General features: G+C 37.8%; 1 protein-coding gene across 3 annotated transcripts in view; it reads right to left on the bottom strand.

Annotated features, from left to right (window-relative positions):
- Nucleotides 1–13837, bottom strand: part of ARHGEF7 (Rho guanine nucleotide exchange factor 7) — a 116334-nt gene that overhangs the window by 38239 nt on the left and 64258 nt on the right. For all 3 annotated transcript variants that reach the window (XM_084201171.1, XM_084201172.1, XM_084201173.1), the window contains exons 7-9: nucleotides 11538–11632; nucleotides 11168–11263; nucleotides 5063–5185 (exon numbers count right to left, since the gene is read on the bottom strand). In XM_084201171.1, the coding sequence (XP_084057297.1) occupies nucleotides 5063–5185; nucleotides 11168–11263; nucleotides 11538–11632 (314 nt within the window). The remainder of the gene's footprint in view (nucleotides 1–5062; nucleotides 5186–11167; nucleotides 11264–11537; nucleotides 11633–13837) is intronic.

The raw sequence follows: 13837 nt of genomic DNA, 5'->3' as shown, positions 1-13837 counted from the left end.
CAGCAACCCCTCTCTGCTGCAGCTTTGGATTTCCTAGGGCTACACTTCCCAGCCCAGCTCCTCTCCCGGGGACTGCTGCTCAGCGTATGACATCAGCCTGCACACTTGCAGGCTCAGGGATCCACCAAAGTGGGGGAAGCACAAAGAGTTTTCTGACTCAAGCTGATCTGTATTCCATGCTCCAGTTACTCAGAGTAATTGTCATGTTCCAGCTCCACAAATTTTATCCAGACTGCTAGGTCTGTGATGCAAGTGTAGAATATGTCTGGGACATGTTATCTCAGAGAACAGAAAAATCTAGCAAAATTAATGTTTCAACAAGTAAAGATTTGTGCATAGCTTTCTTGCTGCTGAGAACTGGCTTGATATTTGCCCCTTTGCAAAATAAAAAAAGCAGGTGTGTGTTAGTAATTTTCAACTGCCTTTTCATCAAATTAAATTTTCTTCTGGTAAGATTTTTCTTCTGTCTGTTTTAAAATAAACATACTGCTGTTTCAACAAAGTAAAAAAGTTTAACACCCCACTCTACCCCTCCAAAATTACATACCTGATGCTGGTTACATTTGGTCTGTACTGTCCACATCTCCTCAAAAGAACTTTTTGTCCACTGATCAGTGGGGCCTGTTACACTTGTTTTTTAAAATTATGTTATCCAAACTCCAGTAAATCCCCGACTCAAATATCTTTCCTCTTGTCATTTTTGGATATAGTCCATAGGAAGTCCCAGTCCTAGCTTCTGCCTGCTCTTTTTTTTCTTTTCGCTAGACTTTCTTGTTGCACTGAACTTTGTTGCTCGTGATCTTTTCCAGCTAGGTAACATTTCATGTTCCTGGCACTCCTTATCCTGCTCCAATTACCCATTTCTGTACTTTGTATCCAGCTGGGTATTTTAATCTGCAGGACATTCACTCTTTCACACCTTCAGTTGCTCGTTCTGTTACTTCTCTTACTGGAGGGCAAGCACATGTTTATGATCAGAAGCACACACAGGAACAATGCTAGTTTGACTAAACTCCACACCCTCAAGGCAGTACTGGTCTCACCAGCCAGCAAAATTATGTCCTAAAGTAACACCATTTATTGGAATACCTACCCTTAGATGTGAACTGGGATCTTCAAGCAAAATTAAATCTGATACAAGGGAGCCAAAAAGCTGGGACTGTTGTGGAATAAAGTAAATAAAATAGGGACGGTGTACAGTGGCACTGCAGCCACTATGAGAAGGGAACATGGAAAACTTTGAGCTCTGCCAGAGCACCACCCAACTGTACCTGGCAAACTCCACCTCTTCAGCTCTAGCCAGTGGCTTAAGAGTCAATTACAAGATACAATGACTGATCTGAGGAAAAATTACCTAATCCTTCAAAAACCTTGATTCATTAAGCAGAAGGAATTTAAACTCTGGGAAAAAAGTATGCAATAGCTCCAAAACAATTCCTGAGACAAAAAGGTATCTACCAAATTTGAAGACAGTATAAAATAGGAGAAATTATTTTGTACACGAACTTTAACACCCGGATAAAAACTTATAAAGCCACAACTGGAACCAAGAAAAGAATCTGTTCCCAAACTTAACAGAAAGATTTAGTTGTTGCTGTGATTATCAGAGGCAAATAGATCTTCAGAAACACATAGCTCTGGAACCTGAACTCATGTATGGGCTGCATTAGGGTTTATTCCCCTTTCTTCATGTTCACATACATTTAGGTCTCCAATGACTTTAATGGTCATTTAATAGTCTGACTGTTAATAATTTAACTTAATGAAATGAAAGGTGTTTGTGGCTTTGAAGACTTGAACATGATAAATGTCTTATTCTTGAAATAACATAATTGACCCCCTTCAGCCCAGACTGTGTATTTACATAAACATGCACATACATGAACATATATGTACACACAAACCCTTATTCTGGATTAACTCAATGAAAGCCCCCATGTTGCTGCTGCATATGATCAAGAAGCAAATGACAAAAGATAAAGTGGAAGGAAATTTGCATTCATACTGGATGGCATTTAAAAGAAAGGGGAAAAGAAGACTGTCACATTGCAATTGAATGCCCCTTTTACATCTCCAACCCCATCCCCAGGACTGCTATTTAGAACCTATTTCACAAGAATGCTATTCAAAAAAAGCTTTTCTCTAGAAGTGCACAGCAGTTCTGAGCACATCAATATTGTGTTTTACCTATATACATACCCACAGACTTTACAAGGTGCCAACATTTTAACAGGTCTCACAACACTGCTTGAAGAGCACCATTGATAGCTCAGAAATTGGCATGTAAAACCCCCACTACCAAACCAGACAACTGCTTATGATTTTAATGTAAGTGATCCAATCACTCTGAAGAAAGAATACAGTTAATGCTTTAGCCAATTTTTTTAAAGTTTTTTTGGCCAGTGACAGTAAAAAAAAAAAAAGCTATAATAAAAGTAGTATATTTTAAAATATTTTTTTAAGTCTGCATCTAGAGCAATTTGCAACTAGATTTTTTTTGTTGGTATGGGTTCCCAGAAAAACAAGCACCCTAATAAACTGAGAAGAAAATAGTAATTTTGTGATATAAGAATTTGACATTTGCTAGGGTTTTTTCATAAAAAGGCTTTCAGAGGTGCAGTAATAGTGTATGTGTTCATTTTATGAATTGCACAGAGCTCATGGCAAGAAATAACCTTCTGTAGATAGTAAGAATTTATGTTCCCAATCAAACTGTTCCAGACAGTTCTCTTTTCTTCTCTAAAATGCTACTGAATAGCACAGATGCTACAAACATGATATTGAAGTCCAAGTCTTCCACATACACTTATTTCTTTGCCCTATTTTTGCTACTATTAAAACACTTGGGTTTGGACCCCCTTCTAAAATTGTACTGACAAAACAGCCAACTAACATTGCCATTCCTTAAGAACTTCAAACCTTGGTATTTTATCAGTATAAACTGCAGTGTCATTGTTTCACCATTGCTACAATCATGGCTGTCCTCAAACCTCATGGCAACTTTAAAATTTCGGTTTATAGGGGAGTTTTTACACACTAAAATCATTTCAGCTAAACAGACAGTTCTGAGTATTTTACATTTCTTCATGCCTCCAACCAGTTATTTGTTATTTCTTTCTTTCCCTCTGCTCTGAAACAATGTAATTAAGAAGTTTTCCAGCATTCTGAGAGGCAGAGATTCAGAACTGCTTAAAGCCACCTTCTGATTTTTCATGGCAGCTGTCTCAAGCAGAATATTTAGTCAGGCCACTTGCTACCTACAGCAACGTTGAAAAACAAAAATTAAGGTAATAGAATAATAAAAGGTGGGCAATTGGAAAGAATAGGGTGCAATTCTGTTGACTCATGCCTAGTAACACAATAGCATTAAACAGAAAACCATCCATCTCAACTTCCCTTCCCTTGAGCTATCTCACAGAAACAAACTTCCACAACCAAATTACTCAACTCCTCTATCATACTTATACTGTCTCCACCAGGATTTGATGTCAAGCTGACTTTAGAGACCTGAAGCTGAATTTTTCTTAGGACATCTTACACAAAAAGAAACATGAAAGAGAAGAAATGCTTCTCTTCTCCATTTGCAGAAGAAACAGCTTTCCTCCCTCCCATTTCTATCACTGTTTCACCAAGTTCTGAGATAATCCTTTATAGATATCCCCAAATCTAAAAAATGTAGATGATCACTTTGCTGATCATGTCATCTTCCATCTATAGGTTAAATCCCAGACCTCTGGGAAAGAGCATAAAGACTCAAACAAACAAAAGAAATTCTAATCCCAAGAGTACTAAAAACCATTTTCTAATCCCAAGAGTACTAAAAACCATTTACAGAAAATGGTACTAAGAAGAGGGCATTTTGAAAGAAAGCAAACACATAGGGATTTCATCAGGGGGATTTAAAAATATTTTGGTCTTGCTGAATTTTAATGACAAAAACTTACCTTCTACCTATACTTCAATGTGAATTTGCAGGTTGATTTTTCCAGCTGGGGTTGGAATATAGTTACATGTATTATTAACATATATGAAAGTTCATAGTATTTGGTTACTAGAAGGTTTTTTGTCTTCATAACATTATAAGTAAAGCTCAGAAGTATACCACAATGTTGCTGTTAAAACAAACTTTGAGTTCCTGAAAGAAGCTAACACTACAGAAAAAAATCTATTGTAATCCTCTTGGTCTTCTAAGTGTTAAGAGTACAAAAAATATCTTTACTTTAGTCCAACACAACAAGACAAAGAGGAGAGGGGTGTGAAGCAAAAAGCACATATATCCTGTGAGAATCTGTCCTATAGCTGACCTCCAAGAAGAAGTCATGGTTCTGGTCTGCACCAGAAGCGAGCATAAATAGCCCCAAACTAACAGCTGCTTCAGCATGAGGTCATCAGAACACAAGTTTATAGCAAAAGCTTGTGAAACCTGACTATTTTAATCAAATTCTGGCCTCAGTACTTTTCCCTCAAGATGATACAGGGTATCTTCCACGCAAATGTAAGATCTGTCCAAAAGCTGAGCAACCTAAATCAAGTTAACTAAGCATCCTACTTCTTACAGAAAATAGTAATTTTGTAAACCTCCCACTTCTCTCATAGCACTCAAAAGCAAAGCTATGGGTATAATACACTTTGAAGTTAAGTATATACAGGCATTTACAGGGCTAAGTTACACTGCACCAACTGTCTAAGAAGCCTAAATTATGTCAGTTTTGCCATAATTTCACAAACTCATTTTTATCTCAACAATTTTAAAACAAAAATGACAATCAGCAAAGTTTGCTTTACATATTCAGAGGGCAGCATGAGTTCTTTCAATGAAAAAATTCCCTCAAATAGTTGATAATACACTGCCAAAAGTGACAAGCTGTCCTGACCACATGAAACAGTTTTATGGGCATTTAGTCTTTTATTTAAAAGTGCAGGTTTTTTTTCTCAAGTTCTACCTCAACAAACATGTCAAAAGGGACATCACAGCTTTACAATTCAAGTGTATATTTGTATTTTCTGAAGTGTATATTTTGAATTTTTGTATCAGACTCAGAAGACCACAATGTTAACATACCTGTGTTCTGTGAGGACATTTACTGCTGATGGGTGGTTGGCACAGTATGTAAGGTATAAGCTTTTCATTTGTGGCATCAGATTTAGAAAACATCCTCCAACCCTCTGCTGAGCTTCAGGCAACCTAAAAACAGAGTAATAAAGATAAAAATACTGTAATTCCAACCAGACAGAGAAATAAATTAAAGCCCAAAAAAGCAGTGTATATTGGGTTTGGCCGGGGTAGAGTTAATTTTCTTCCCAGTGGCTAGTAGGGCACCATGTTTTGGATTTGTGCAATAGTATAATGCTGACAGAAGGGATGAAACTCTTCTTTTCTACAGAGCAGCCCCCACTGGAAGGACTAAGCCTCTTCAGGAGAAGGCTGTGTGACCGACTGTATAACCCACACTGAGGTTAACCAGAAGATGGGCCACTAGCTTTCATCAGTCCTACATTACAAACTTATTCCTGACACCCTGTCTAAACCACTGTACAACATGTGCAAGATAAAATGTTTCTATTTCTCCATGCACTTGCTCTCCCTTCCATAAAGGCTGCATAAAATAAATATGCTGAATTTTTGCTTCTTTGCAAGACGTGACAGTGGATTTTACTGTTGTTGTTAATCTTTTTAACTGCTCTTAAAACCAGTACTTCACTCTTCACATCGGCTGTAAAGCTAAATGAGCCCTCACTGAGTACTTAATGCAATACTGTTAACACAGTCAGAGCTTCATTCTAAGATCAGCTCCAACAATTCTTTCTGGAAGAATATTTTTTTCCTGAAAAAAAATATTTTACAGAAGTCAGTATTTTCTGTTGTTGTGCCAGACATGTACATAAAGTTCCTAAACATCAGTATTAAGCATTTCGCCTTTAGAAAAAAGTGAGAGATGTTCCAGGGAACTTCAGTAGGAAATAAACCATTCAGCTTTCCAGGACAACCACTCCTGCAGGCAGGGGATGTTCCCATTCTGCACAAACACAGTCAACTTGTCCCAGTCCTTAGGTTTGCTCGTAGCAGTCAAAACTCAAAGTTCCCAAGAAATTCTCCCCCAAATTCCAAATAGTTAAGTCCGTCTCTTATTAAGCTGTTCAGTCCCTCTGGACAGTATGGGCAGACCACCCAAAATGAAGTAAAAATTGACTGTAGAGGTGTTCCAAATGCGAGTCAGAGGAAACACACACGTTATTTGAGAGCAACATTTGTTAGACACCCAGAAAACAACAGCAGAATCCCCAGCCAACACATCACACCAGACACACTCAGGTCACAGTACCAACCCTCCTTATATCAAAGGCTAGGGCTCATATGTTAGGTCTGCATCTTTTGTTTTTAAGAAGTTTAGGTTTGAAGTCAATAGAGTGGCTGCTTTTGCAGGTGTTATGGGGAAAACCAAGCACACTGAGGGAATGCTATTCTTACAGCCTTGCCAAGCAGCATTTCCTGCCAAGCAGCTGGCCCCCTTTCATAAATCTAGCACGAGCTAATAATACATTCTTCGAGTAATAGATGCAGCCAAAGTCTCAAACTCTGAAGACATTCTCAAGACTTATAACTCAGTATTAAATAGCAAGAGGCTCCAATAAACAGTTGCTAAAAATGGTTAAATTCCTGTTTCATACTGCAGTGATGGGGGTGGAGGGTGAATTATGGCTCTTTGCACCAGGCAGACATCTGTGTCTTCTCAGTCTGCTGTTCTTTTAGCAGAATCAAAGACTGATATTATTCTCTTTCACACGTTGCACATGCGTTGCCACTTTATACTGCATATTCTTTGTTGAATTAAGATAATTAACAGACTTTGTAAGGGGGTGGTAACTCATCCCCTTTAACTTTTCTAATCCATGCATTTTAGTTGCAAGTGCTCTACTATTTTCAGCAGATAAACTATCTATATGTCCTTTACCTGCTGAAAAAAAAAAAAATCAATACTTTAATGCCTATCACCACATCATATAAACCTTCTAGTAATTAATGTGCTCCATAAAGGCCATAGGTATTTTACAGTTTACTCTGAAATTATCATCCCAACATTATTCTCATATTTAACACTTTCATTAAAAAGGAATCACATATAAATATTGACAGATATATTTAAGTTATACCAACTTCAGTTAAAAGAAGGTTTTAACAGATACATGTTTTAATTCTATTTGCAAATGTAAAGGAGCCATAACAAAGCCTCTGCTGTTGTACACTTGCTGGAGGAACCACCATGTGACTACATCTAAACTACCTAATATTGTCTGCTTGCTGGAGCTGCATGCAGCAGCTATCAGTTCTGATTCTCCAGACTTACAACAGGCACCCAGTGCATGGTAATTTGAAGAAATAAATAAAAGGTAAGTGTAATTGAGCCCCAGAGGGTGCAGTTTGTGAAGAAACTAAACGTTATATCCTGAGACTTCACAGTTAACAAGGTTACTGAAATAAGGGGCCGCTGCAACTTTCTGAAAGACTCCTTGCACAAATTAGGCACTACTCAACGTATTCACAATCCTTCAGTCTAATTTTCACCCTCTTCACTACCACACCTTTCACTAATTGTCTAACTGTTTTATCTCTCAGACATCAGTTACCATGCATGTTTGTCTCAGGATATCTAAAGACACTGCAATCAAATTCCCTTACCATCAAAAGCCTTATTTCTGTTGATACTCATGATAACCAAAAGTAAAGGATGATACTGGGACCTAACAGACTTAATTTGTATCTGCACTCCAAAACAAAACCTGAAATACTTGTGAGTATACTTAAATAGTGTCCCCCTCACACTCTGGTCTCTCTGTTTTTGTTGCTTGGGGGTTTTTTAAATTCCATTCCACTTTAGGATCATTCCCAAACATGAAATATCTGCTTGCACCTAAACACGGAACAAGACACCAGTTCCTGTGACTGCAGAGCAGGGGCATGAGGGAAAGAGAGGACAAACCCCAGCCATGGCTGTTACAGGGCTGGGAGGTAAGCCTGTGATACTACATAAGAGACTTCAATTTGCTACAGAGGAGATCATGTCTAGCAGTCCATGCAGGCTGGTGCCAACAGCCAGCCCGTGTGTCATGTGTCCCTCCTTACTGAGAAATACTGCCATGGACTGACTGCTTCTACTTCCAGGTGAATGGAAGAGTCTTTTCTGGAGCAGTAGATCAAATCAGGTTCACCCTCCTGCTACAAAAGTACCCAAAGAGCAACACTTCCAATAGAGATCATTTGTATCAGGCCAGAGATCACCTGATGGACACTGGCTCTTCTGCTGTGTGAACTACTGCAGAGCTGGTCTTTGGCACAGGACCACAGACCTGGAATGAGACCTAGAGCAGTGGCTCACTTTTGTCTTCAAGAGACCAGAGCACAGAGCACTCTTTCTATGTTTCCCTGTCAGAAATCTGCTCTCTCACAACTGAAGGCTCAAACAGCATCTCTCTGCCTTGTCACAGTTCCTTTCCATCTATGGACCAAGTACACTGGAAGCTGATTAGCCAAAAAAACCCCACCTTTGAAGCCTATCAGCTAGAAGATTCCCACTCAGTGCTAGTTGGATTTATTCCATACACCACTTTTGTTTTGCAAATTAAGAAGTTACAAAAGTGGAAATAACATCAACCTGGACAAGTTCAAAGAGGACAAACCTTTATCAATGAACCAGAAGTCCTTCAAGGCTGTGGGCAGGGCAACACAGAACTAAACCCAAACCATATCCAAACATTTCCCCCAAAACACACAAAGAACCCACTACAGCATTATATGCACAACCCAATGTTTAACACCAGGAGGATTAAACAAGCTGAAGTGGCACAAGTAAAAAGGAGGAAAGCACAGGAAAGTTTCTGAAGTATGTGCCAGGATTTGTTAAAGAGAAAACTCTAATGAGAAACTGTCTCAAGGTGGGTGTGGAATTCAAAAAATATTTAACTCTCATGCCCCAGAAAAGGAATTTGTCAAGCAAGGTAGGCTGGCAGCATTACAACTGGCAGGATGACAGCACTTGGTCATTCTGACATGTCAAGTTAGAATAAAACACCACACCGGATGTTGCAGTATGAAGTGCCCCAATGATGGAACTATAAGCTCTCTGCCAAAAATAAAATAAAATGATAAATCTATTTTCAGCCTGGGAGCTAGTCTGAGTTTACAGAACAGGTTCACCAGCCAAAAAAACATGGCAAAATGACAAGGAAAAAAAAGAAGGCAGCAGAGCAAGCATTCTTCTACATGATGGGAATCATGATGGATTAATGGATTAGATTCCAAACAGGAGGATGTTGTATGCTCAAGTTAATGTGCTATGATGAAAATTAAACTGAAAAATACATCTCAGCATGATGAGCATATTTGTGAAATGAAAATAAGACAAAATGTTTGCAATAATGCTTCAGTAACTCTAGGGCATCACTTTTTCTGCCCACTTACTAGTACCCAGTATGTTCCTGTAGCTTATTATACAGCAACATTTCACTTACCAGAGAGAAGAAATAAAGGACAGTATAAAAAGGTGCTTTAAAACAGTTTAAACCAAGCAGAGTAATAACAAAAATTTCTGAGCTTGAAGCTCCATAATGATATCACTAACTTACAATGCAGGTCAAAATGAAGTTTGCATTAATATTTGTTTAAAGGTATAGTATAAAGGTGTGTATATGTGTGTGTGTGTATATATAAATATATATATATTTAAAGGTATATACTCCTTTCCTCTCATTTTTAAGACCACCTTAAAAAAAAGTTTTAAAAGATGACAGTCTGTTCCATGCAAAGTATTTAATTTCCCTGACTTCTGATACAAAAAAACAAAATCATGGTAACAAGCAAATGAGACAACAAAGAGCAGTGACAAGAAACAAAAGGAAACATTTGAGTATGTTGACAAATAGGCACTTTCAGACTTAGACATTTAACTGATCAAGTCAAACTTCCCAGAACTACTATCCTTTCCCACAGCAGGAAAGGCAGACCATTCCAAGAACAGTCTATTCCAAGAGCACACACCATCCTCCTTTCCCCTCTCTCTGGTCTAGGTTATCTCGAGGCAGGAGAGGGACAGAAGGCAGGTGGTGGGAGGGCATGGGACCTCAAGCCAGCAACAGTACCAGGCACATGTTCCTACCTAGAGGAGATGCAGCCTATCCTTTGTCACGACAAGGCTGCTTCTTCACACAGAGCAGCTCAGGGAGAGGAGGGAGAAGTCAAAACAACACATACTGAGGTGATCCAAAGCTCACTCTTGACAAAACTGGTATTTCCTTCTCCATCCAAGACATTGATTCATTCTCACAGCAAACTGAAACTTGTTAAGCCCTCACTAGCACATCAAATTACTAATTTGGCAGAAACCAAGAAAATTTGTATTAGGAAGTTGCCTTAGCTCCCCGTGTGGTCAGACAAAACCAGAAGACAGGCAAAGAAAATGACACAACTGAGGTTCTGAATGTAAATTACACTTTCAGTGGAGTTTCAGAAAATTGTTAGGACAATCCAAAGGCACCTTCTTTCCTACATGCCCAAGTGCTGTGGTAACAAGCTGAACAAATACCAAGTTACCACTTCAGCCTAAATTATGGAAGGAGAACTAGTGTCTTCATGCCCTCCTTTCTGTGCTCCATGCTTTCTATATACTGTAGGACAAGCAATGAGGGGTTTTATTTAATTCAGGTTGCTCTTTCTGCCTATCCTGCACACTTGGATGATCACTTTTCCTCAGGCCAGAAGAATACCAAGTACAAGCATTCTCATACAGTGTCTTTCATCCAAGTCTCTTACCTCCTTCTTCATTGTTCCACCATCACATAAGGTTCCTCCATTCTTTCTTTCTCTTACTTTGAAGAAAATATTTAAAATTCATGCCCCCAAAACCAAAACCACCACTTTCCTACTGGTATGAACTTGCATTACAAAAATCCAAAACTTCTTTTAAACTACATCGAAAATTTCTATCTTTGCAATTGCAATATGTATCTGTACAAACAATCAATACATTCTCCAAATATCTATTACTGTGCTGCTCTGGCAACAACTCTTGAAAGAAAAAAAAAAAATCTATACCCAACAAAATATGCAACAAGTAAAGGAATAGAAGATATTTGCATGTTAGCATTTACTCTGTGCAGTACACATGATACTTACTTGGTGCATTCTTCTAAAGACTGTACAAGCATTTGCTGGAAAGAACTTATTTCTTCCAGGTTTCCCATTAAGTAAGAAGTATTTGTCAAGGTTAACCTGGAGCCAAAGCAAATAAAACATGTTTAGGTTTGCAGCTATTGACTAACTGTGCATTAATACTATCTATTGCATTTAAAGAAAATGCTTACTGGTTCTTAGATCAAGGACCAGACTGTTTCAGTCAGCAAGCAAACTGAATAAAAGCAATCCCTGCCTCAAGAATAACACAGTTCACAGAGGTGAATTCACACTGACATCCACATTTTGACCACGTTAACCCTCCCCAACACATGAGAGATCTCAATTTAAAACACAGGACAAACTCACATACTTTTCACTGGCTTGTAATGGTCGCAGGTAGTTTGAAAGCATTGTTTGTAGCTCCTTAGCATATTCATTTTCTGTTTCTAATATATTTTGTAGCACCTACAATAAATGACAATTGCTAATTGGTACTTTTAAGATATATCAATACCAGTTTTAAAGCATACTAAAACTTATTTAGCATGAGAAAAACTTAAATTAGAGTTCCTACTTTAAAAACACAAATATCAGTAAATATTGAATACTATACATCTGTGAAATTCACAGGAGAAAAAAAACACACTACACCAGATGAGCCATCGTTTAGCTATATACAAAAAAAGGTAAGTTTACAGGATTATCACTACATTTTGTTGCAAAATTTGAGTTATACAGAGCTTTCCTCAAAAGTCAGGGGTAATTATTCCCCCTATGTTCTTCAGAACAGTCACAGATCATCAGAGGATGGTAAAGCACAATAGAAGTTGCAAGAGAAATTAACAGTGTCATTTTCTCAGTCTCAATTACAACACATTGTGATTAATGTTGCTAGTGGAGTGTTCAGATGCACTAAATAACCTGCTAGAACACCTGAATATTAACAGATTTACAAAGGTCAAGTAATTTCCAACGTCACTCACCAATACAATTAGCACTATTACATTATTTTCAAATAGTGCTGCCTAACCTTACACTGGGAGTACACTACCATAAGAAAATTGCATAGACTGATGCAAAGCCAGGTATTAATAAAATACAGCACACACACTTGGGTTTCAGCTGAATATAAATCAAACAAGTAGAATAACCCCAAGTATATGCAGAAAACATTTTACTAGGTCATTTCTTGGGAGCCTGCTTTAGGACATCCTCCAATATAATCATATCAGGCTCTACTGTGCTTTTAGAAGGCAACATGTTTTTTGCCTCCAAAAGTTATTTAGCAAGAGAATCATCAGAATTAAATGCAGTTTAGTGAACAGAGATGAACTTCAAAAACTTACTGCTAGTAAGTGGTCATAAGCCACAGCACAAACCTCATTTTGTTACATGCCTTATTTGTCAAGCCTACAGCAATATCTCATTTCAGCATTTATAGGAACGACTGTAATTGAGTGCATTATTCACTGTTGTAGTCAATACTCTTTCTTAGGAAATAAAAAAAGCCATTCATTCCTAAATGCAAACCTGATGAAATAACTTTAAATAGTTCAGTATGTCAATGAAGAATTCACTGTTCCTTTCATTGGTGTCACTGATTCTGCTTATTCCTTGAATGCTTCTATTCATTTGGGGAGAGAGAGAGAGAAACCATTTTTGAGTCCATTCTTTTGTTGCAAGTCTGAATCTTGAACTGAAGATTAAAATGTCTCCATTCTCTACTAAACACTGTGACAGAAGAATGTCACAGGGAAAGTTATGGCTACTAGCAGGGAAATTAGAGCACAAAGTACAATATGGGCACGCAAATTTTTAAAAAGCTAAGAGAGTTTTTTGACCATTTAGACCAGGGAAATAAAATATCTCTGCCAATCATAGCACTAACTCCATATTTTCTTTCATATATATAAAACAAAGAAAGCAAATAGTTCAAATGCAAATATAAAAGTACTTGGCATCCATGACATTCAAAACTAAGTGCAAAACCAATGTTTTTCAGTATGGTTTTTCCCACAAAAATCTCCCAGCCCAAAGTCATTACACTGGCAGAAAAAATCAGTAGGGAAAAGGAGACTGAAAGCCAGGGACAAAACCACAGTGTCCTGATGAAGACCCAAACTGTATTAAAAGACGCTGAAAGATAAAAGTCAACAAATTTGCTAAAGATCTTGAAAGACTGCACCACTATCCAATTTTCTCAAAGACAACTTCTATTCTGTGCTTTAAACAGCTGTCTGAAAAGCTTGAAATAAAACTAGTTTCATGCTGGACACACTTCATTCTTTTCCTTGTGCTGGTTTGGATTTTTCTTTGAGGATTTTCTTTGCCATATGCAGAACATGGGATTAGAGGAAAAAGACTTAAGGACAGGGGGAGGTAAGAACAAGAAAGCTTAAAAACTAGAATTAGTAACCTGACAATTAGTGGAAAAAGGAAAATTAATGTCACTGTAAATAACACCACGCTACAAAATGTGTGGAGAGTACCAGATGATCTTACACATCTTTTTATTCTAGTAATTCACAATCCTTCACAATACTTGAGATATACACAGTTTCAACAGTCCCCAGAACATATTAAATCTATTACCCCTTCTTTTAAACAAGTACAGTTTTCACTGCACACAATTTTTTTTTCTTTGAATACATTTTTTAAAGAATAGCCTTG

This window comes from Fringilla coelebs (assembly GCF_963513975.1).
Source record: "Fringilla coelebs genome assembly, chromosome: 2".
In the NCBI taxonomy this organism is placed as follows: domain Eukaryota; kingdom Metazoa; phylum Chordata; class Aves; order Passeriformes; family Fringillidae; genus Fringilla; species Fringilla coelebs.
Note: the sequence above shows the minus strand (reverse complement) of the source record. Positions and strands in the feature narration are given on the sequence as shown.